This window comes from Malania oleifera, chromosome 1 (assembly GCF_029873635.1).
Source record: "Malania oleifera isolate guangnan ecotype guangnan chromosome 1, ASM2987363v1, whole genome shotgun sequence".
Lineage (NCBI taxonomy): Eukaryota > Viridiplantae > Streptophyta > Magnoliopsida > Santalales > Ximeniaceae > Malania > Malania oleifera.
The window spans coordinates 6336674-6363024 of NC_080417.1; the positions used below are offsets into that span (position 1 = coordinate 6336674).

General features: G+C 36.3%; 1 protein-coding gene across 2 annotated transcripts in view; it reads right to left on the minus strand.

Moving 5' to 3' along the window:
* The window catches only part of LOC131163097 (probable amino-acid acetyltransferase NAGS2, chloroplastic), a 44912-nt gene extending 20284 nt beyond the window's left edge, over window positions 1-24628 (minus strand). Inside the window, exons 1-2 of one of the 2 annotated variants that reach the window (XM_058119823.1) lie at window positions 23860-24628; window positions 13642-13729 (exon numbers count right to left, since the gene is read on the minus strand). In XM_058119823.1, coding sequence (XP_057975806.1) covers window positions 13642-13729; window positions 23860-24276 — 505 coding nt within the window. In that variant the 5' untranslated portion in view covers window positions 24277-24628. Of the gene's footprint in view, window positions 1-13641; window positions 13730-13950; window positions 15203-23859 lie in introns of those variants that run through there. The other variant, XM_058119832.1, reaches the window with a different exon arrangement.
* Between the last annotated feature and the right edge of the window lie 1723 nt (window positions 24629-26351).

A 26351-nucleotide genomic window follows, 5' to 3' on the forward strand; every position in this document is an offset into this window, starting at 1 on the left:
CTCTCACAAAGTCCAAGGCAGTGCGGAATATTGTTGGTGAGAGATAGGGAAAGACGACTTGTGGGTGGAAAAAGCAATGTGTTAGGGGCTGACAATGTAATGTGGGTTAAACGGGGAGGAGAGATGGCTTTACATGTATTCTCTAGGGATTTATACTAGATATCTGAATTACTTGTGATGATGCTTGTATGTTCATTTGAATGAAATAAAACAAGTAGTCCTTTCATTGTCATGTCTTGTCGTCTGAGACTGAGATGTATCCTATTGTGTTATGAATATTCTTTATACATGAAGGTCATGCCTATATGCTCTATTTTCGTTTATCTTGACGCAATTCTCATTTCCAATGGTTGTTGATACTTATTTGGCGCTCATGTCTGTAGGGTTGAACTTGTGATTATCAGCCGACTCGATTGGAGGAGAGCTCTCGATGAGTGCAGCACAGCCCTTCATTGAGCCTAATTTGGGTCTGTGACAGTTGGTATCAGAGCACAGTGTGTTTGAGCACCATGAGTGGCAAAATGAGAACTTTGAAGTCTGTAAAGACAAAAGCGCATTGAGGCGCTTGAGGCAAGAGTGACAAAACTCGAAACCTTGGAGACGAAGTTCTTCAAACTCTAAGCGCTTGTTGTGGAATTGTCAAAAGAGAGAGGCGTGTCAATAGAGCTTGAGGCCGCTAGAGAAAACACTAGAGGAAACCTCTAGTGTATCTGAGCTTGAGAAGAGAATTGTGGAACTTGAGAAAATCATTCCACGTATAAAATCCTTGAAGAAAAGACCAATAAAGCTTGAGGTCTTCAAGAGGAACATTGAACAGTTGGAAGCCTTTGAGAATAGGCTGAAACAAATTGCGGGCGTAATTCCATCCCTTACATCCCAAGGGGGATGGTCAATAAAGCTTGAGGCCTCCCTACGGGAGTTAACTGACAATTTTTATTTTCTTGCAGAAAATGTTAAAGAATCCATTAGCACCCTGAAGGAGGATTGGAAGGAGTGGGCAAGCTCCAGAACCTAACAAACCAATTTTAGAACAACTTACAAGAGATGTGTGCTAGGTTAAATGCGGTGGCACAGATTTCTTGAAGGTCAATAACCGATACTATTGGGGGAAATCAAATTAAGGTACCAAAACCTAAATGCTATGAGAATGCTCAGGATGCAAAAAAGTTGGACAACTTCGTTTTGACCTAGAACACTACTTCTAGTGCTCAAGGATCAAACTAGAGGAGGATCGAGTTAACACTGCAACAGTATATCTTTCTGGGGATGCTAAGTTGTGGTGGAGAAGCAAATGTGAAAACATGCAAAATAATCGGAATAGCATCAATACTTAGGAGAGACTGAAACAAGCTTTAAAGGAATAGTTTTATCCTGGAAATGCGGAGTGCATGGCGCGGTGCAAGGTATATGACTTACAACAGACAGGCTTGACAAGGAATTATGTACAAGAGTTCCAGACCATAATGCTCGACATCAAAGATATGGCGGACTCTAATAGTGTATTCTATTTCCTCGATGGACTCAAAACATGGCCAAAGAATGAGCTATGAAGGCAAGGGGTTTGTGACCTCCCCTCGACACTCGTAGCAATTGAACGACTAGATGATTTCTCATACTCGACCCTTGCAACAGTCAGACGATTAGATGATTATTCAAATAATTCTCAAAAGAGGAAATACCCAATGTCCGACAATAATAAAAAGAGACCCAATCGGGGGAAGAGACCTACAAGCAAGGGAACTGACAAGGGATCTAATAGCTTTTGGAGAGATAAGGGACACTTAACAACTAGAGAGTCGAAAGGCGAAAACATAAGAAATAGGGAATATCGACCACCAATTGCTTGTTTTCTATGTATGGGGCCCCATCATGTAGCAGAATGTCTAGAGCAAAAGGCCTTGAACGCCTTGAGCATTCCAGGAGGGAACAAAAGCCTCGAAAACAGACTTGGGAGAAAATAGGAGTATGGTGGGAGCTTTAAGGTTTTTGGGGAGTCCCCGAGAGCCTAAGCAGCGAGAGGGATAAAGGAATAATAATTGCAACTTTTGTGAAAAAAAAATGTGTATATATATATATATATATATATATATATATATATATTGTGTTTCCCTATTAGATATATTAATTTTGCATTAATTTGGTGAAATATGTTGCAACTAATTATGTCTTGTTGAGATGGTGACAGATTAACAACCAATTCTCCTGCACACTTTTGACAGCTCATGTGAGGAGCATTACCGAAAAGCCTAAAAATTCACAAAGAACCTTGCGGAAAAAGGGCAACAACGAAGACAATTTGAAGTTGGAGACCTGGTGCTTGGAGAAGTACAGCCCAGAAGACTTCTAAGATAATATGAAAGACCAATCCATCCACTACTACTTCCCAACAGCAACTTAAAACAGCTCCACGTTAACAAAGAAGATCAGTACAGATGGAACTCCATGAGATCATCCATTCCCAAAATGAAAACGATAGCCAGAGACGTAGAGAAGATCCTTGCAGACAAAGTCATCGATGATGAAAGTCGTCATTCGTCAACAACAACAGTATCTAGTTAGGCGAAGAAGGGTGGGAGAAGAAGAGAATCATTGGGAAAGGATAGAAAACCTCGAGCATGCTACACAGAAGATTCAAGATTTCATGAACCTCAAGACAACAACACCAAAATCTAAAGATTGAAGACTTCTTACAGCAAATCAACGAGGACGTCAATAAAATGAGTGGGGGAGTATGTTAGGGGGTGACAATGTAATGTGGGTTAAATGGGGAGGAGAGAGGACTTTACATGCATTCTCTAGGGATGCATACTGGATATCTGAATTACTTATGACGATGCTTGTACGGTTGTTCATTTGAATGAAATAAAACAAGTAGTCCTTTTCATTGTCATGTCTTGTCATCTGAGACTAAGATGTATCCTATTGTGTTATGAATATTCTTTATACATGAATGTCTTGCCTATATGCTCTATTGTCGTTTATCTTGACGCAATTCTCATTTCCAATGGTTGTTGATACTCATTTGTTGCTCATGTCTGCAAGGTTGAGCTTGTGATAATCGGCTGACTCGGTTGGGGGAGAGCTCTCAAGGAGTGCCGCGCAGCCCTTCATTAAACCTAATTTTGGGGTCTGTGACTCAATGCCTATCAACAGTGGGGAGACAAACTTTGATTGAAAAAAAAACACTTCATCCAGCCTACCTCTCCTTCATCTCTCCTCAACATCCAGCCTGCCTACCTACTTTTATGCTTCTCCAAGAAGGTGAGGGGTAGGGCACCCTAGGGTTAGCAATTGGCAAGGCACCATGAAAGGCAAAAAGTGTTACTAAGTTCGTTGGCTTCGAAATATGGAATGCCAATGGAATCCGATTATGGCTGGATGTATGGTGAGGCAATAAAGTTTTGAAGGATGATTAGTGGTTTACCAGCCCTATTTGAGTTGTTAAATATTAAAGAAGGGATGGTGATGGATGTTATTTCCTTTAGCAGTCATTCAATTTTGTGCCACATTCTCACAAGGGATGTAAAACTGGGAGATCCATATGGAAGCGGTTTGGAATTCAATGAGTCATGCAAAACAGTGTTAAATCCCTGCAGCAATGCTGGAGCACATAGGATGAACCAGGAATATAGAAAAAAAACGTGGGCCAGGCCCCTCCTTGCCTTTTTTGGTGCATTTTGAGAGAGAGAAAAAACAGAGCATTCAATGGAATTGGATAGCCAGCTCAAAAACTGAAAAATTTGCTAATCCAGATACTATATTTTTTGGGGCACCAGAACCTGTATCCAGACCTTTTATCCTGAACAGCATTTTTTGTACATTTTTTACTTTGTATAGGTGCCCTTTAATGCATGCTATCTTATTGATCTCCAAATAAAAACATCAAATGAAAGATAATTAATGGCTTATTCACACAGTTGTTTCCTAACAATTATGCGAGCTCAGGTTTCCAAGTTTGGAACCCATTGTTTGTATATTGAATCAATTTTTAACATTTGATTTTTTTCTATTCACATTATCTTAACTTCCATACAAAACTTCTGCCTTGGGCCTGCTAAGATTTTTCCACAAAAGGAAAGGTAATTTCAAAACAAATTTCTAATGGCTAATGGAGCATAGACATCCCCTAAAAAGAAGGGAGGAAAAACGCACGCGCAGGAGCTTAATCTCTCTCCCTCTCTCTCATATGTATATGTGTTGTGTTCAATAATTAAACTTGAACGCCAATGATGCTCCAGGCCCTCTCTGCAAACTTTCTCTTGCTGTAGTTGAGAATTAGTGACTTTTCTGTCTTTTAAGTTTCAATCAACCTCTTGATGAAAATGATGGCCCTCTCCGCCATGATACTACCAAAACTAAAAAAACCTCCCCAATCTTATTCAAGACAAGTGCTGTAATTTTCTAGATACTAAAAAATCCAATGAAGACAAAAGAAAAATACAAGATGTGGAGGACAAGACATCTTCCAAAAATCAGCTAAAAGTAATTACAATTATACTGCCCTCAAATCCCTTTGGAGATTGGGCAGTGAAATCCCCCAAAAACACCAAAAGAATATCCCCAAAAATAAGTGGGCAAAAAAACTCTATCCCAAAAGAAGTGGAAAGAATTTGTCTGAGCATTAAAAATAATTGCGTTTTGCTTAAGCCACAGAGTCCAAAGAACAGCATGCACCAACACATGTCCATAAAGCCTTCCTGATGGAAGCCAGGCCATAGGCAGGTCTAGCTAAGGACTAATTCAAAAGAATTGGATCAAGGAATTGTTGTGTTTTGTTAATTAGTTTATTATGTGTGTTTAATTTAATTGGTAGTAGTATTAGTTTGTCATGTATGTGTGCTTTAGGGGTTTATTTGTAATTTCACGTATCTTTATGGGTCTATTTGTAATTCATGCAATTTACGCTTTCTTATAAATAGTGTGAAAGCCATGGAAGAATTTGCTTTTTATGAACTTGAATTGAAAGTGAACCAAAGTTCTCCCTAATTGTATCTCTTTCCTCCCTTCTCCTCTTCCTATACTCCCCTGGGCAGTACTTTACAGCTGTTCTGTTCATCTCTCTTCTCTGCTCTATTTCTCTTCTAATTTCTCCCTTGGCATCACTTCCTTATATCCTGCATCGCTTCCCTCTTTTAATTTTCCCAAAACCCTAAAATTGCACCTAGAAGAAATCATCCACATTTTGAGCAGCCATCCACACTTCACCAAAACAAGAGAAAAGCACATCCCAGATTTGTCTCAAGACCCATGAACCCAGAAACGTAGAAAGATGTGTTCATTAGTCTCATTAGACTCTAGGCGCATCATGTGAATATCTAAGCCGATGACCTTAAAAGGGTCTCCATACCTATAACAAGTTATTTGTATTAATCCTATCAAGAGTCAAAGTCCAAACAAACACCTCAATCTTAAAAGGAATCTTAGCCTTCCAAATGACATGATACAAAAGAAGATAACAAAAAAGTTGAAAGTCTCAATAGATGAATGAAGAAAGACCTGGAAGGAAAAAGAACCAGATGAATACCCTATCTAAACCCTCAAATCACCCCTCGTTTAGGGAACAAAAGAATCCAAAACATCTTGAGCTCATGAACATCTCCTTCACTGCGACTCCCACTGGAAACAACAACAAAACCAAGCCTTAAGTCCCACTAGGTGGGGTCGGCTATATGAATCCTTTTCCGCCAATTGTTGCGATCATGGACCATTTCTTTTTACAGATTCAAGGATATTAAATCCTTACTAGTGTATCTCCTTCCAAATTATTTTAGGTCTACCCCTACCCCTTCTACTACCCCCCACAGTAACTAACTCACTCTTCCTCATTGGTACACTATGTGGCCTACGTTGCAAGTATCCATACCATCTGAGTCGTCCCTCCCTTATCTTATCTTCTATACAAGCTACACCTAACTTACCGCGAATATGTTTATTCCTTAATTTATCTTTCAATGTTATACCACTTGTCCATCTAAGCATTCTCATCTCGACAACTTTTACTTTTTGGATATTCTATTTCTTCATCACTCAACATTCTTATCCATATAGCATAGCTGGTCTTGTAGCTGTCATATAAAACTTCCCTTTTAATTTTAAGGGTATTATACAATCACAAAGTACACTTGAAGCACTTCTTCATTTTACCCATCCTGCTTTAACTCTGTGCATTACATCGTCTTCAATTTATCCTTCAGCTTGCATAATAGATCCAAGGTATCGAAATCTACAAGTGCTACTTATTTCTTCATCATCAAGTTTAACTTGGTCTCCAATATTCCTCCTACCATTACTAAAATTACATTTCATATATTATGTCTTATTTCTCCTTATCCTAAAGCCTCTAGATTCCAAAGTTTCTTTCCATAATTCTAACTCAACATTTACTCTATTCCTAGTTTCATCAATTAATACAATATCATTTGCAAACAATATACGTCATGGAACCTCCTTTTGAATACTCTTAGTCAGTTGGTCCATCACTAAAGCAAAAAGATAAGGGCTCAAAGCAAATCCTTGATGTACACCTATGGTGATTGGAAATTCTCTAGTTTCTCCATCTATAGTCTTTACACTCGTCATTACTCTATCATAAATATCCTTAATGATATCAGTATACCTGCTACATACACTCTTTTTTTCTAAAACCTACCATAGAACTTCCCTAAGTATCCTATCATATGTTTTCTCTAGGTCAACAAATACCATATGCAAGTCCCTCTTCTTTTCCCTAAATTTTTCCATAAATATTCTTAAAAGATATATAGCTTCTATAGTAGATCTCTCATACATAAAACCAAATTGATTTTTTGAGACCTTCATTTCTAACCTTAATCTTTGTTCAACTACCCTTTCCTATAGTTTCATCGTATGACTCATAAGTTTAATTCCATGATAGTTATTACAATTTTGAATAACTCCTTTATTTTTGTATATAGGTACTAAAGTGTTTTTCCTCCAATCATCTGTCATTTTCTTAATTTTTATAATTGTATTAAATAAATTAGTTAACCATATAATTCCGTTATCACCTAAGCATTTCCAAACTTCAATTGGGATGTAATCTGGTGTTATAGCTTTCCCATTTTTCATCTTTTTTAGTGCAAACTTTATTAACTCTAATTTTGCAAAGAAATCTCATATTTTTAATCTTTTCCTTATTTGAATTCTAAATTTAAGCCTTTAATTTGGTTTTCATTAAACAATTTACTAAAGTAACTTTGCCATCTTTCTTTAATGTCTTCGTCCTTAACCAAAACGATATCATTCTCCCTTTTTATACATTTTACATTTCCTAAGTCCTTACTCTTCTTTTCTCTAGTTTTATCAAGTTTAAATATATCTCTTTCCCCTTCTTTTGTATTTAATCTATCAAACAAACTATTAAATGGTCTGTATGTAGCTTCACTAACGGCATTTTTTGCATCTCTTCTCACCTCCTTATATTTTTCAAAGTTATCCCTATTTCTACATTTTTGCCACATTTTATACCAAATTCTTTTTGTCTTTACGGCATTTTTTTACATCTTTATCCCACCACCAACTTTCATTGCTATTCGAGAATCTTTCCCTTGATTCACCTAAAATATCTTTTTCTATTTTTTTAATAGAGCTAGCTAATCTACTCCAAAGAGTATTTGTATCTATCCCATCTTCTATAGTCCAATCCCCATCTTTGATCATTTTATATTTAAATTTTATTATATTTTCTCCTTTTAGATTCCACCAACTAGCTCTCTTACACTGATTTATTTTATCATTTTTCTTCCATTTTTTAAAACATATATCTAACACTAAGACCCTATGTTGTGTGGTTAGGCTTTCACCTGGAATAGCTTTACAATCCTTGCATGATAAACGATCTACCCTCATAGTTAAAAAAAAAAATCTATTTGACTTCTATTTTATCCACTTTTAAAGGTTATTAAGTGTTCTTCTCTCTTCTTAAAGCAAGTATTCATTATACTAAAATCATATGACATAGCGAAGTCTACAATCATCTCTCCATGCTCATTTTTGTCTCCATATCCATATCCTTTATGTATCTTCTCATAATTTTTATTATCCCTTCCAACGTGCCCATTCAGATCTCCTCCTATAAATATTTTCTCAATCCCTCATATGCTTTGTATAATACTATCCATATATTCCCAAAATTGTCTCTTAAGATTTTCTACTAAGCCAACTTGAGGAGCATAAGCACCAATAATATTTATTATCTCGTCCTAATACCATCTTGATTTTTATAATTCTATCCCCTACTCTATTTACATCAACAACGCTATCTTTTAAGTTTTTGTCTATAATAATTCCTACTTCATTCTTATGTTTTTCTTTTCCAGTGTACCAAAGTTTAAATCTTGATTTATCAAATTCTCTAACTTTCTCCCCCACCCACTTAGTTTCTTAAAGACAAATTATATTAATTCTTCTTCTAATCATTGTGTCCATAATTTCCATGTTTTTACCCATAAGTGTCCCTATATTCCAAGTTACTAATCTAATCCTAGTTTCCTGAACTAACTTCTTTACCTGCCCATGTCCAGAATAATGCAAGAACCCTCGCATATTTGACACCGTACCCGGGCGCTAGTACGGAACGTCACCTTGGGGCGACGACCTAGCCCACCCTCGCCCACTTTTCACTACACTCGGGTGGTACAAGTGCAACGCAACATTCGTAGGGGACAATCTAAAATATGAAGCATCAAAACCTCTAATGAAAGCTCTCCGACTCATAGATCCTCCCAAAATCAAGTCATATTACCATTACCCTTTTTGAACCAAGAAAAAGGGAAAAACAAATAAGCAACCTAGAAAACAAACTTCTTGGAGCTCGCATGAGAAACATTGCAACTGTTCATTCACAAGCGCTGCAAATGAACAAACCCATTAATTGATCAAGATTGCACAATAAAAAATCTTGTTATCTTGATCAATATGTAAATAAATAAATAATTGGGAAAAAAAAGCTCTTAATTCTTGAGCATGTGTGCTTAGCAATACCAATACTACATTTAGTTGGCTCGGCATGCATACAAATATACCTCACTAATATAGATTTTAACAAAAAAAAATTGGTAAGGTTCCAAAATAATAATAATGATGGCATGCAACCTTAGATGTTAATTCCCTATGGCACAAGGTGACAAAAGTAAACATGAGGTTTATCGAAATAGATGGGATACTAGAGGAAGTGGCATTATTTGTCATGCAAGTCCCTAGAAGTTCATGTCCCATGTTGCATGTCTATTCTTTCCTCTAGCTTGTTTCAAAGTGGGTAATGGCACAAAATTCAATTTTGGAGGAAGTTTGGGAGGGTGAGAGTTCTTGGGATATGATAGTGCCTCTCTTTTTAAGCTGTCTATTCTTCACAATGCACCTAGCCACCTATTAACTCTTTCTTTTCCTCTAAGGGGGTTCTCTTTCTTGGGAGTTCCTTTTTTTTCCCCTGAAGGAATCTCAACAAAAATGAGGTTGACAAGCTCACCACATTGCTCAATGTGCTGGATAATTTTGTTCCTTTCAATAAGGGATGTTGACACCCAATTTTGTCTGGAGTCAATTTAATCAAAATCTAGAAATTTCTCAATTAATTGGGTAAATAATGGACAAAATAAGAGTTAGGAGCAATTAATTGAGGGTCCTCTACCTTTTCATAAACTCTTGCCAACATATTTCAGGTTCAGACTAATTTCGAGATTCAATTTCACATTTTTAAGGCTTGGTCCATTTTTTAATGGAATGAGGGTATCCCCAACTTAATTAGACTTTCCATGTATGGGATGAGGCAATTCTTGTGTCCAAATACCCCTTTTGGACAAGGAAGGAAACAATTTTTTATTTTAAGGGGTACCCTTGGAAAGGGAGTATTAGGGTAAAACCCTAGCTCCTTAAACTCTATAAATAGGAAGCATTGGGGCTCTCTCAAGGTGGACGACATCTTGACAAAAAAAGAGGAGTCATTGAAAGGAGAAAATCAAGGTATGACTTCTCATCTTTCTTTGTTTTTTGAATAAGTTGGGTCTTTGAATGATTATTTTCGTAGGATTCTTGAATTGCTGTGAGTTTATATGAACAATACTCTCACATGTGATTTCCCTAGTTCCATGATACTACCCTATTGTTCTTTTCCTAACCTTCCTTTTCATTCTTTTCTTCCCTAAATATGCTATAGATGATGTATTCTTATTGAACAATACCTGCATTAGAGTTGAAGATGGCAATACTAGGGATTTACGAAGATGTATGCATGGTTGAACACACATTAGCATACACAAATGTATGTGTCTCATACTTATACACATACATGCATATACACGTGTATATGTGAATGTATACATACAGGTAGGAATACAGGGTCTGTAGTATTCAAAGATGATTCATGGCAGTTCCGGTAAGCTTTTTATTGCATAATGAGAGAGAGAAAGCGAGAGAAAGAGAGAGAGAAGATGCTTGAGAGACAAGGGTCATCAGTGGCTGCTCCGAAACCCACAGTCTTCCAGCTAAGGCAAGGAGTCCGGCCACACAAAAGAAGATTGACCAAGAGATCTAGAATCCATGGCAGACACTAGCAGGAGAGAGAGAGGGAGTGGCAGCATGCTTTGCTCCCAGCCTTGCTCCAGGCTTCCACCAGCCAGGATCACCTTGCGACAGCACCAAGACAATGGCGATGGAGGACGGCAGCAACTAGCGAGGTCAATGGTGGTGGCATGGGCTGCTCTGCAAGCTGTCTGCAGCTAGGGTTTGTAGGAACCACAGCGCTGAAGGAAGACACAGGTGAGGGGATCTTGTGACCCCCCAAGCATGGGATTGAAGTGGTTCAGCCTGGTTCACCCAGCTGATCTAGGTTGACACAGAATGTTTATCTTTTTCTTTATCTATTTTTTAATTTGTTTCATAGTTTTAAAATCATTAAAAATTAAGGGACAATCTAAACAAAAATAAGGAAAATTTTGGTCTCTATTTTGGCTATTTATTTAGTAATTCTGGTGAAATTATTATTGTTGTTGCTGTTATTGTGGTTGTTATTGGATTTATCTAAACATTTCATAAAAAATAATAAATAATAAAAAACAGGAATAATTTTTTTGAATTGCACATTATTTATTACATAAGAGTTGTCTTTAGTTAATTTTAGTAATCATAGCATCATTTTTTTTTCTTTTATTAAAAAGAAACCTTTAAAAATCCAAAAAAAAAAAAAAAAAAAAAATTGTAGAACTTTTTCTAAAATTTATAGGGTGACTTTATGGGATTTTCTGGGGTTCTTTTGTGTGTCTTCATAGATTGGTATTTTTGAATTTTTCAAAAACCATAAGTGGAAAATAAAAGCCGAGAGAGAGAGAAAGTGTGTGGATCTCCCATATATATGTAAAGTTTTGACCCCACTTTTGCCTCTTATTTTTAAGAAATTTATAATCTTTTGAAGTAGAACTTAGGATTGGTTATATGAGTTTGAATGCATGGTCATATAGGACATTGATTTGATTATATACACTTGATTTGATCTCCCTTGATGTTGCGGGTTGTCATTTTTATCTTATTGGTGAATCTTGATATATCTTATGGCTTCCTTGAATTCATATTTGTGTGGATAAATATTGTGGACTCTTAAAAGATTTAATTCAATCAATCCAACGGTGGATTGGGTGCCCTATTTGGGTTCCTTGATGTGAGAGAATCCATATAGTTCTATACCAGACTACCGTGAAGGATGCAAGGTAACTCATTATGTAATGGATGAGTAATAATCTTTAATTAAAGGACAATTTGTTTTTTTTTTGGTAATTATACATGGCTAAATAGATACCGTTCATGGAACAACCATGTAAGTGTAGTAGTACCTTCCCACATATAACCATATTCCCAAACCCGACACTGGTTCTAACGTGATTTAATCGCACCTAGGATAAGATAAGTTAGTGACAATTCCATGGATATTTATGTATCCATATCTCATCCATGTATCATATTTCTCATCCTGAGTTTGCCATTCAGGTTGAGGCAGTTCAAATATTCACCCCCGGAAAACGATGGCCTTCCAACACATTGTGTTAGCGAAGATCTAGTTTCGGCAAGTGACTTTTCATGTCTTTATCTACTAAATCCTTTTCCCTTCACCCTTTGAAAACTCCTTCCCCAATTTCTCCCTTGGAGCCACTTTTTTTATAAGAGAAAAGAATTATATTAACAACGAGCCAAATAGTACAATAAGGGGAGAACAAGATGTCCTCCCAAGAACAAATTGATAAAAAACCAGAAAAATTACATAAATTCTGCCTGCCAAACCCTAGAAAGAGCATGCAGCGGCAATTGGCAAACTCCTTCGAAACCCGAAACGATGTGACACAGAGAGGCTAAAAGACTGTTCTATCCCACAAATGAAACCGGGGAGGTAATGTGATCATTGAAGGTTCTAGCATTCCTTTCTACCTATAAGGTCCAAAAAATAGCAAACAACACACTACGCCACAGCACTTCTCCCTTCATACTCTTCCCAAAAACCCAATATTTCACAAGCAAAAAGTCGCCCACAGCAAAAGTGGCACCCAGACTTCACCATAACAAGAAAAGAGGGCCCTCCATAGATGAGTAGTGACCCTGTGAGGTAAGACAAGGTCAGCACTCATTTCATTGAACTCACGGCACATCATGCACATGTCAGGATAAAGAGTCTTGTAAGGCCCTCTAACTGTAGCAAATCGTGTGTGCTAATCAAGTTCAAAGTCACTATTAAAATAAAGGTTTGAATCTTGAATGGAACTATAGCCTTCCAAACAATATGGCTCCATGGGCAAAAAACTAGGAGTGAGAGATTTTGGACGATGTGGAGAAAAAGATTGTGGAAGGCAAAAGTTCCTTTAAAGATTCAAGCCTTCATTTGGGTTGCGACTCTAAATAGGATTAACACGCATGAATTTGCTTTGGATTAGACAGTCCTCACATGTGCTTGATGTGAAGTGAGTCCAAAAGACATGAACGCACACCTCTTCCTTCATTGTCGTGCGACAACCCATACTTGGAGTGCTCTCATTTCTTATTTTAGTGAAGCTTGGGTGGCACCTCAGGCTGTGGGCGAATTATTGTTTATGAGATGTTGGGGCTTTGTTAAGAGTAGGAAGGGAAGGGCTTCATGGCATAGTGCATTTTTTTTGCTATCTTGTGGACCATTTGGAATAAGAGGAATGCAAGAACTCCCAAGGATTACACAACCTCTCCTAGCTCAATTTGGGATTTAAAAAAAAAAAAAAATGGGGTACCCAGTGCACAAGGGACCCAATTTGGGATAGAGTAGTGTTATTGGCTTCTTTATGGACCCATTTTTTGCAGGTTTTTTCGGCGTTTACTGCTTTCCAACTTTCAAAGGGATTGGAGAGCAGCAGCTTTCAAAGGGATTGGAGAGCAGCAGCTGTATATATAGTTTCTTTTTGCTACTTGGAGGATGTCTTGTTCTTCCCTCTTTGTAACCTCCTGTTCTCCCTTAATATATTTTTCTTATCAAAAAACAAAAACAAAAACAGCAATGATGACATGCATTTTATGAACCACTCTACTAAAATGTTCATAACAAGAAGTTTAATAATAAGAAGAGTGAGATACAAAGATGCCAAAAGACAACTGCAAGCCAGAGATTTTAGTTACCTCTCTCAGCCAAAAGCTCATCAATTTGCACATGGGTCCCAGGAACAAGAACAATTCTGATACCAAGGCCATGGAGGAAAGCAATATCCTGCACAAACACATATTTTTTTGAGCAACTATTTTCATTTCCTGATTTTGTTAATGAGAATTAAAATTTCACAAAATAGGTCAATCATGCTAACATTAAACCAACAATATGCATCATCCTCATCAGTAAGATGAAAACTCAGCGTTGATGAGTTTGATACCAAAACAATTTCAAAAACCAAATGAAATTCACAAAATCAAAGGAATTAGAACGAAACTTGCCTTCAATATGGGCTCCAGACATTGACTAGCTACAATTTCACCAGATATTATCACCACAAAAGTGCCACCTCTATGCGCACGAAAATATGGCCAGGCTTCCCTAAAGAACCGCACAAACTGCTCGTCCTTAAAAGAATTCACCTCACCTTCAACAACACCCATCTCACTTTCGCTGAAAACATTACATCCCAAAGGAAATCTCCCCTCCCGCTTACCCTTTGCATCAACCACCAAAGATAACGGTTTTCCAGAAAGTAGTGCCCCATTTCTCTCTCGGAAACCATGGAGGGAACACCAGAACCTGTTCCGAAGCAACATAGAACGTCCTCGGTGGGTTTGCAGAGGAATGCAAGAGCTCGAAGAAAGCGATGCCATGGGAGTACACAGCAACTCAAGGCAAAAGCCCTAATTTTGAAAGATTGTGCTCAGAGGAGAAAGGATTCAGGGCATGCGGCTGCGGAAGAGAAAGAAGCAACGAAGAAAGCCAGCATTGCCAGAAGCGCCAATATGGTGGGACCATGAACTCCCTTTTGTGACCAAACTCTTTCCTCCGGTCTTTGTTCAAACCGGGACCCGGATTAATGGGTTGTCAAAAACCCTAATTTGTTTATATCTTGAATACAATAGTCAATTGATGGTAAAACTATATTTTACAAATAACTAAATACTTTAATTAAGCTGCATTTTATAATAAAGTAATAATTCAACCCTGCAACTATTACAAGCACTGCTTGTAGCCTTTGGAGCTTACGGAATGGGACCGATCGGCAAAGAAATGAATGGAAGAGGAAGAATTGATCCACTATTCATAGATGTACCAAGATTAAACAAGATCAAATATAATTAATGAAAAAAAGTTTCAGACTCGAGGTACAGAGCTTCGTCGAATTTGTGGATTTGAGAGAAAACTCAAACGAGGAAGAGCTTAGGGATGCCGGAGACCATACCCGGCGAACGAAAACAAGGTCACCGACTCACCGACCGCGACGGTGAAGCTGACTGCCGACAAAGGCTTCGTCCCGCGGCTCCCGCCACCTGTTGATTCGCCGGCGCGGTGAATGGTATAGATATAAAAGCGTAGATGTTAATACATATGGGATTTTCGTCGCTCATTGCACGTGTGCGTTAATGCTCTTGTCGTTGAAGCCATGCGCAGCCGTCGCCGCCGCAGCTTCCTTCACCGCAGAGGTGTCGTGCACGTAGACAATGTGCGGCTGTGGAGGCTGTACGTGGGAATGCGTGGCTGTGTGTCACGGTTGGACTATTCTTACATCCTTGTAAAGATCACGCGGCACTAGTTAAAACACTCTTATTTAACTAGTTAGTCGTTTATCAGTATTTATCAACGAAACACTTTCATTAACATTCAATCAAATGGTAACAGAAATAGTAAGCATTCATGAAAATCATGGCACGCAAGTAATAAACATTGAAACTACGCAATTCATTAACAACACCTTCGTTGACATCGTGTGTTTAGCAAGGGAGGCAAGTAGGCTAAACACGTTGATAATAGTTAGTGAGTTTTATAATGACTGATAAACACTCACCCTCCCTTAAAGAGGTTTTTATGTAACTATCATCATGACACTAGAAAACATTAAAATGACCGAGAAGTCATACTGCCTTATTTGACATATAAAGACACTACTAGTAAAAAATAACCCTGCACTAGTATTTATATGATGGAAACCTATCCCAAACATACAAGATAATTGGTCACAGGCAAGCATAATGTCCTGAACAAGCTTAACTCGTGACATTCTCCCCCACTTATGCAGTCGACGTCCTCGTAGACTTTGGTGCTAGGTACACTTTAACTTTGTCCATAAACAACTTCCAATCTTCCACAGAAATCCAGCTGATTTCTTTGTCATCAAGGCATTTCCACTTCACTAGGAACTTCTGCCACTTCTTCCTTGAAAATATGAACTTTCTATCTTCAAGGATCTCTTCAATTTCACGCCTCTCAAGTTGCATTGTCTTCAACTTTGCTCTGTTGGACTAACTTCTGCTCAGGTCATTGGTGTCGGCGTTGAACGGTTTGAGGTAGCTGACATGAAACTGCCGTCTTCTCCCTTGATTTGCCCACTTCTTCATCTGCTTAGAAGCTTTCTCCAAATAGGCTCGGGCAAACTCTGCATTCTGTCTTCATTCTCTGGTGAAGATGTACACCCTAGGACTCTTTCGTTTGTACAGCTCACCCACTGTGTGAGGTAACAGCGGCAACTGGCCTGTAACAAGCTCAACAGGGCTCTTGTTGGTTGTTGAGCTCCTTTGGGCATTGCCACATAACAGAGCCACATCAAGTAGTTACACACCATTCTTCTGCTTATCGTTGGCAAAATGGCGCAAGTACACATCTAGCAGCTCTCTGAATCTCTTCATCTGTCTGTTAGTCTGTCAATGATAACTCAAAGAGATGTCAAGATGCGACCTAAATATCCTGAAAAATTCTGTCAAGAAGTTGTCAGTGAACATTAAGTCTTGGTCACAAACAATAACTTGGGGAAAACCTCAATATCTCACAATAGTCACAAGGAACAATTGTGTCGTCTCCTCTATCGAACAATACTTTGGTGCGGCCATTAAAGTACCATATTTCTTCCGCTCCCCCTTGTTTTGTTGGCAAGTGAGACAAGTTTTGGTATAATCGACCGCATCATCCCGCGTGTGCGCCTAATAATACCTCTTCAATAGTCCTGTCATTGGAGTCATTCTCCGCGAATATCCCTCAATGAACTTCCTGCAATATATAGTAAGGCCAAGAAAGGAACGCAACTCCTTCACTGTCGTGGGGATCTTCTGTTCTTGAATCATCCTTACCTTCTCCATACCCCTCAAGATACAACCTTGTTCAACCTAATGACCAAGGAATTTGTTACTCTGCTGAGTGAAATAGCACTTCTCTTTCTTCACATCCAAACTGTTTCCCCTCAGCCTATCGAATACCTTTTGTAGATGTTTTTCATGTTTCTTCTGAAACAACACTGATGCTCGCAACGGTGTTTTGGAATGGTGAACACATCCCTCTTCCAATTTATCAAGTTGTTTCCCCAACTCTACTATCTCAAGAGGCGCAATCTGACATGGCCTTTTAGTAGGTGGTTTCACTCCTGATAACAACTCGATCTCATGCTCCACAATCCATCATGAAGGCAAACTGTGAGGCAACTTATTCAGCAACACCTCCTTGTACTCATCCAACATCACTTGGATGCCCATAGGCTCCAGCTCTTGGCCTACTTATTTGTCTACCACCACCGTGGCTAGACGTGTCTGCTCATCCTAACCTAATCCCTTATTGAGTTGTATGGCTGAAAGGGACTTCCTGTCATCTCCTTTCATTGCAACGACTTGCTTCATGTACGAGTGATCTCCCATCAGACACAGGGAACTAACTGAAGGCATCAGCACTGCCCTTGTCCCCCTTAAGAGCTCCATTCGTAGAATGTCTAGAAAGTCATCCAATGACACTGCTGTGAAATTTGCATGACCTTCCCACTGTCCAAGCTTTACAGTCACTTGCTTGGCTACTCCCAGAGTAGGCTGGGCTATAGAGTTAACTACTTTCATGCATCTTGTATCCTCAAGTCCACAAACATTAACCTTTTTGCTTGTGTAAGTTTCGGTGCTTTGCCTACTTTTCCAAGGCGCTCACCAACCACACTGAACCTACCCTCAAGGCATGATCCTCTTCCTCCTCGCTTTCCACCACTTTTCCTGAAGTGGAAGCTTGTAAGCATTGAGTAATCCCTTGTGTTGACACTCACTCACTCTATGAGGTCCTCCACACAAGTAGCACGCAATTTTACTCTTCCCCTTTCCATTGGGTGTGTTGAACCCTTGAGACGACGAAACTTCCTTTGAGGTTGATGATTTAGAGTCGGCTCCCCCACTCTTGAATTTGCCTTTCTTGAAAGACTTTCCATTGTTTCCCTCTCCGCCAAACCGTTTGGACGAAGCTGTATCATCACCAGCGTAGTCAGTCAAGCGTTTTGCAGCAACTTGTGTAGTCGACAAGTCTTGAACTCTTTGCCTACGAAGCTCAGTTCTTGCCAATGGTTTCATCTCCTCTAGAAAATAGAACAACTTATCCTTCTCCGACATATCTTGAATATCCAACATCAAAACAAAAATTTTTTTCACTAATTCCATGATCGACCTCGTATGCTTGAGATCTCTTAGTTTTCTCCTTGCATTATACTCAACATTCTCAGGAAAGAATTGGGCCTTGAGCTCTCTCTTCAAGTATGCCCAACTATCGATAACACAACTTCAATTTTCAATTTCTCTGTACTTAGTACGCCACCACATTTTGGCATCACTAACCAAGTACATGGTCACAGTATCCACCTTTGCTTGTTTTGAGGCCATATTCACAGCGCGAAAGTACTGCTCCACATCAAACAAGAAGTTCTCTAACTCCTTGGCATCGCAGGCACCCTCATACATCCTGGGTTCTGGTACCTTGGTCTTATCAACTCCTAGAGTGTTGGAGTTCCCACTAGCAAGAACCATCAAATTCTCCTTTGCATTCAGATCAGCCATCCGCGACTGCAAAGTATCAACTGTGTGGCGAAAGTCCTCTAACATGTCGCTTATCAAACTTGCTTGATGTTTTTGTGATCCCATCACGTCACCAACAAGTTCTCTTATCTGGGCCACCTCCGCGGCCATAGTATTGGTTATTGCCTCAACTTGTGCTTCTAGCACGCTGATCCTCTCAGCATTGTTTGGCACCATGGTCACTTACCAAAATTTTCCAAATCCCACAACAAAGGCAATCAAATTCACGTAGCAACTCAACCTTGAGCTCTAATACCAAGTGTCACGGTCCGACTATTTTCTTACCTCTGTGAAGGGTCGTGCGGCGCTAGTTAAAGCACTTTTGTTTAACTAGTCAGCCTATCATTTACCAACATTCATTCACAAAACACTTTCATTAGCATTCAATCAAATGGCAGTGGAAACAGTAAGCATTCATGAAAGTCGTGGCACACAAGCAGTAACCATTGAAACTACGTAATTCATTAACAACACCTTCGTTGACATCGTGTATTTAGCGAGGGAGGCAAGTAGGTTAAACACGTTGACAATAGTTAGTGGGTTTTACAATGACCAATGAACACTCACCCTCTCCTAAAAAAGTTTTTATGTAAGTATCATCCCAGCACTAAGAAACATCAAAGTGACCGAGAAGTCATACTGCCTTATTTGGCATACACTACTAGCAAAAAATAACCCTACACTAGTATTTACACGATGGAAACCCATCCCAAACACACGAGATAAGTGGTCACAGGCAAGCATAATGTCCTGAACAAGCTTAACTTGTGACACTGTGAGTGGAGAAGAGAGGAGAAGAGTATTTAGGGTTTGAATTTTGTGACTAATCAAATTCAAAATACTTTTAAAAATATATCAATCAATTTTCCTTTTTCTTCTTTTATTGAATTGGCCAAGTAATATATAGAGTACATTAATACATGTTATTAAGGTTTGACATATTATGTATGTTCTAAAAAAGAAAATTATTTAAATTGTAGTTGTTCTGCTATTACTCTACTATTCTGCAAGTTATATAAGTTATATTCATGTAAATTATTAAACCAAATGTATTTGTACCAATGAGTTACTATAATTATGTATATGCAACTTAATTAGTATTATGTACAAATCTGCATAAATAAGTAATAAAACTTCTTTTGCAAAATAATGTAGATAAATATTATGCACAAGCTTATGTACCGACCTAATAAAATTCACCTTCATACAAAAGTTTGTATTCATATAAATTGTAATATTACTATAATTAATACTTAAATTAAGATGCGCACATAACTTAATTAAATAATAAAATAAAATGAAATAATAAAAATATATAATAAATTAAATATATTTAATTTAACTATTTCTAAAAGGTATAAATTATTTCTATGGTAACTCTCTAAAGTGCTAGATTTGGTAATGATAATTTGATTACCATATGTGTCCCCCGGATTTGAAGAGTCACTTTCTCTTATTGGAGGGATGTTTATTGTAGCATTGTGGTTCACCCTAATTTGTTAAAAAGAATCATATATTTAAAAAAAAAAAAGTTTCATAGCCAATAACTTTAATAATTAGATTTTGAAGTTTGTCAATGATAAATATAATAATGCTAACATTTGCGAAAGCATTGGTTTCAAGCTCAAAATTTGGATCAATGTAGATTTAAACAAAATTCAATATACTTTTAAATTATATTTTATCCAAATTTATATAAATCTAAATCCAAATCTTTCCCACACACTATAAATGCATTTAACCCAATTTTTGATAAAATTTTTAATATTTTAAGTTGATTCTGCTTAAACTTCAATGTTTGTGTTGTAGTCAATCAAGTTAATAATCGAATCAAATATGTCGAATCATTACATTCCAAATCATCGTCCATCAAATTTAATATAGTAATTGTTTGCATTAATATTTATAATTATATACATATATTAATGCATATTTCAAAAGTCTTTTTTTTTTTTTTAGTTTATAACAAGAAAAATCATTTAAATATATTACTAATAATACATTTTGAACTAAAGTGTACAACAACAATAACAACAAAATCAAGTCTTAAGTCCCACTAGGTGGGGTCGGTTATATGAATCATTTTCTGTCAATTTATGCGATCGTGAACCATTTCTTTTGACAGATTCAAGATTATTAAATCCTTACTCACTATCTCATTCAAAGTTATTTTAAGTCTACCTATACTCCTTCTACTACTCTCAACAGTAACTAACTCACTCTTCTTCATTGTTGCACTATGTGACCTACGTTGCAAGTGTCCTTATCATCTGAGTCGTCTCTCCTTATCTTATCTTCTATAGGAGCTACACCTAACATACCATAAATATATTAATTCTTTAATTTTATCTTTCTGTGTTATACCATTCATCCATTTAAGCATCCTCATTTTGGCAACTTTTACTTTTTTGATATTCTGTTCTTTCGTCGCCCAACATTCTGATCCATATAACATAGCTGGTCTTATAGCCATTCTATAAAACTTCCCTTTTAATTTTAATGTATTCTACAATTACAAAACACACTTGAAACACTTCTCCATTTTACCCAAACTGCTTTAACTCTATGCATTACATAATTTTCAATTTCTTATTCAACTTGCATAATAGATCTAAAGTATCAAAATCTACAAGTGCTATTTATTTTTTCATCATCAAGTTTAACTTTGTCTCTAATAATCCTCCTACCATTACTGAAATTACATTTCATATGTATTCTATCGTATTTCTACTTATCTTAAAGTCTCTACATTCCAAAACTTTTCTCCATAATTCTAACTCAGTCTCTACTTTGTCCCTAATTTCATCAATCAATACAATATCATCTGCGAACAACATACACCATGAAACCTTATTTTGATTACTTATAGTTAGTTGGTCCATCATTAAAGCAAAAAGATAAGGGCTCAAAGTAGATCCTTGATTATCACACCTATAGTGATTGGAAATTCTCTAGTTTCTCCATCTATATATAGTCCTTATACTAGTCATTACTTCATCATACATATCTTTAATGATATCAGTACCTATTACATACACCTTTTTTTTTTTCTTCTAAAATTCACCATAAAACTTCCTTAGAAACCCTATCATTTACTTTTTCTAGGTTAATAAATAGCATATGCAAGTCTTTCTTTTCCTTTTTTTTTCCCTAAACTTTTCCATTAATATTCTTAAAAGATATAGCCTCTGTGGAAGGTCTCCTAGACATAAAACCAAATTGATTTTTTGAGACCTTCGTTTATAGTTTAATCTTTGTTCAACTACCATTTCCCATAGTTTTATTGTATGACTCATAAGTTTAATTAATTCCACGATGGTTATTGCAATTTGAATATCTCCTTTATTTTTATATATAGGTATTAATAAAGTGTTTTTCTTCCATTCATTTGACATTTTCTTAGTTTTTATAATTGTATTAAATAAATTAGTTAACCATATAATTCCATTATCACCTAAGCATTTCCAAACTTCAATTGAGATGTTATCTCTTCCTATAGCTTTCTAATTTTTCATCTTTTTTAGTGCAAAATTAACTTCGATAACTTTAATTTTGCGAATAAATTTCATATTTTTAGTCTTTTATGCATTTGTCAAATCTAAGTTTAAGTCTTCTATTTGATTTTCATTAAACAACTTACTAAAATAACTTTGTCATCTTTTTTTTATGTCTTCATCCTTAACCAAGATAATATCATCATCACTTTTTATATATTTTACGTTTTTTTTAAGTCCTTTCTCTTCCTTTTTCTAACTTTAACAAATTTAAATATATCTACTTCCCCTCTTTTTGTATATAATCTATCATACAATTATTAAATGATCTGTATTTAGTGTTACTAACGACATTTTTTTGCATCTTTTTTAGTCTCTTTATACTTTTAAAAAGAGGTTTAAAATGGTTTGTATAGTTAGGAAAAATAATTCTTGTTTTTCATTTATAAACTTTCAAATAATTACAAAAAACATGCCTTATTTTTATTTTTTTTAAAACTATTTAAGAACTTAGAAATCTGAAAAACAATTAAAAATATTTTTTGAATTGTCCTATACATATTCAAAAAATAAAAAATTAGGTTGGCATTTTTGTAATTATTTAAAATTTTCTAAAACATAACATAAAAATATTTTGCACAAGTGAATAATGTCAAAATTTTGTATTATTCTTAGTTTTTTATACAAATATTGTTGCAAACTAAAAAATAAGCTAGATATTTATTGCTTCTTGAAAATTTTAAAATTTAAAAAACTATTTTCCAGACAAGTGATTGGTTTTTTCATGTTAAATTAAAAAAAAAAATTCATTATCACATTCTATGATAGCTCAAAATGTCAATTTTATCGTTATTTTAGACTAGTCAAGGGCTACAATTTTTTTGTGTCAAAGAGAAGCCTTAATTAGTATTATAGAAATGAAAATGTAATTGTGCTTGAAAAATGAGAGTGCAAGGATCATGACTTTTAGCATATTAGACAAACTATGTTTGGAACTCGAAAATGACTAATCAATATCCTTTTTCAAATTCATCTTGGAATTCTATATTTTTATATTTGGTTATTAAGAAAAATGAGAAAGAAAATAAAAAATATACTAAATCTATAAACAAAAACTTGATTTTACACAGATTTAATATTTAGTATTTTTTTAAAAAAAATTTAAAATCATATTAAAATAAACTTTCATTTTGGATAGTATTCTGTATAAAAGGAAAATATAAGAAAAAATAAGTTTCTCCCTTATTTTCTTTTCCTTTCATTTTCCTAAATAAAATCTTTGATTCAAACGAACCATATTTATCTTTTTATTACTTTAATTGCTAAACATTCTAACCGAAAGTTGAAATATTTCATATACAAAAATACAAACATTATAACTCATATTTTTACCTTTTGCTATTTTTGATTTTTAAAATATAAAAAAGTTTAGTGTTAGAATTCCACTCCCACACTTTCATTTCTTTGAGTGGATAACACAGACATAGTGTGGTGTATATTAATCATATATTTAGAAAAATCTCGAATTTAAATCTAAATTTGTATTAAATTTATATAAATGTAATATAAAAATATATTAAACTTTATTTAAATTCATTTAAATTTAAATCTATGTCCAAAACAGTGAAAAAAACCTTAATCGCAATATATGACCATTTAAATTTTCATACCTGTACCTCATAAAATTCTCACAGAAAATTACCATCGTTAAATACAGCAGACATATCAATTTGTGCAAAATCTTTTCAGGGTGAAATGATTGGTGCTAGCTGCAGTGTCATCTTTTCAGGCCAAGCTAGAGAGAGACCAAAAATCGAGAGAGAGAGAGAGAGAGAGAGAGAGAGACCTGGAGAGTGGAATCCAAGTGGGGGCTGTCGACGACTTCCCCAGAAATGATCAAAACGAAAGTGCTGCCTCTGTGTGCTTGAATGTACGGCTGAGCTTCCCGCAGTCTCTTCACCAGTTGCTCCTCTTCCAGCTGCTGATAAAAATTCACTCCAATTTTACTCATCATCGCTTCTTCCCGACCTTCCACCGTCCTGCGGTACCCTCTTTCATCAAAGCTCTTCTCCCATAAACAAGGATCAGCTGTTCTCGCCAAACCCACGACCCTGTTGTAGTTCTGATCATCACTCCTCACTCTCCTTCGCCGGCTACTTTGCCGATGATGATGATGACTACCAGTAAATTTTTTATAATCCAAAGGCAACCAAGCCAGCTGCCAGCTGCTACTCCACTGTCGCAATGACATGGAAATAGCCATGAATGCCCGTACACGTTGAGCTCAGAGCAGTTCAATTTTCTGGGAAACGCAGCGCACCGTTGGCGTTAGAGATGAGATTGGTGGGCACTATTAATATATAGAGATGATGACATGTGAGTTTGTCCGTAACCAATGAGGACAAGAGCCAGGCAGCCAGCTAGCCGAGGTGGGGAAGGTCACGAGGGAACGTGTGCCCTTGCGGAGGGCAGGTGCGCGCGCATGGCCCTACTCTTGGAGTGAAAATGTGGACACCGTGGCTTAATGGCTTACCACTGTGTATAGAGCCATCTTTCTGGGACTGTTCTTTGGGAATGGGATGATACGCAGAGGGTAACTAGGTGAGTGATCTTCCAGTGGTCATCAGACCATGGGAGGGATTTATTACCTCCCCATGATGGACGACTAGGGATCATGCTGTTTGCTAGGCAACAGCTAAAAAATGCGAGAAATTAATTATAGTAAGGGTGTGCCCTTTAATAGTACTCATGGTGTTTATGTACTATGTGTTTGCGTTTATTTTTCACATATAAAAAGCAGGTAAAAAAATTAGATTCCTCGTCCTTTTATGAGACCTTCTCATCGATGAAAATACTTTCAAGCTATAGGTCTTACAAGATATGATCACGTATAATCTCATAACACCCACTATTTGGAATATTTTCATTGGAGGGTCCGATGAAAGGATACCGAGAACCTAATTTGTTGTAAATGTGAAAATTGAAGTTACATTTTTAGATTCAAAAAGCAAGACATGAACATGTGAAGGGAGAAACTTCTAGTATAATTTCTTTTAAAATTAAAAATAGTGCAGTGCTAGTATATAAAATACAAATTTGAATCATGTCTCGTATGTTTTAACCTCAAATGTGTCTAGCTAAAGTAAGAACTAAACACAATGTGACCCATGACATGTCTAGTCAAAATAACAATCGAAACACATGAGTCGAAACAGCGATCATTGGCGAAACGGGGTCTAGTCCACGTGAGGATATGGAATGAATGGCAAGATTAATTGCCCCTTGTTGCCAAACAGAGGGGAGAATTGGAATGGTTGAATTATTGGGATTTGTTCTCTGTAATAATAGTGAAGTGAATGGATGAGAAACATTAGATGAAGGGGAATTATGCTCTGCAAGAACATAAGATTCCAACAGCATAAGATGAGAATGTGCTTTCAATCCACAGTGGAATCTATGCGAGCTGCTGGTACGTGTGAACAAGGCTAAAAGCTAAAAAAGAACTCTATTATTTTGATGATTGTGGCATAAAGAACTGAATTATTTTGATGGTTGTCCATGAGCAGCATTTCCACATCTTCTTTCTTCCTTTTCTGTATTTTTTTTAACGCAAAGGCTTTTTAAAATTTCGTTTGTGTATATTCTATTTGATAGGGGAAAGATATAGGAAAGTAAGAAGAATGAATTAAAAAAAATGCTCAATCACTAATTAAATTAATAATAGCAAAAATCCCACGCTGTGAACCGAATATGATTTCAAAAAATCACTATGAGATAGGATTACAAAAAAATATGAAATATCAATTTTACATTTCTTTTTTTAATAACCTAGGGACTCCAACCACCATCGCGCCACTTTAGACACTATGGCGCGGTACCAAATCCAAGGGGTGAAAGCCGTTCGCCAATTGACGCACCCCTAGTAATTCACGAGAGTAAACATGTAATTAGATATGAGTCTTAAAATTTTGATTTCATTTTTATATATTTCAAACAGATTCCTTTGGTAAAACTTGTAAGTGTTGAGATGTTTTTTATTTTTATTTTTTAATGTTTTTAATTATTTAAATATATCTAATAAATTTATAGTTTAATAAGTTTATTAAAGTTTGAAACTCGTCCATAAATAAAATTATCTATAGATCTTTTGAAGATCACCAATTTAACTTTTACGACAACGATTAATAATTGGATTGAGGTTTCCTATAATTGTTAAGCATATTTGAATTAGAATTTAATATTATTGGTAGTTATAAAATCTATTAATTTGATTTTCAGTAGTGATTACAAAAAAAATGTTACTCTAAATATTCTTAGCAATTAAAAATATAACATTCC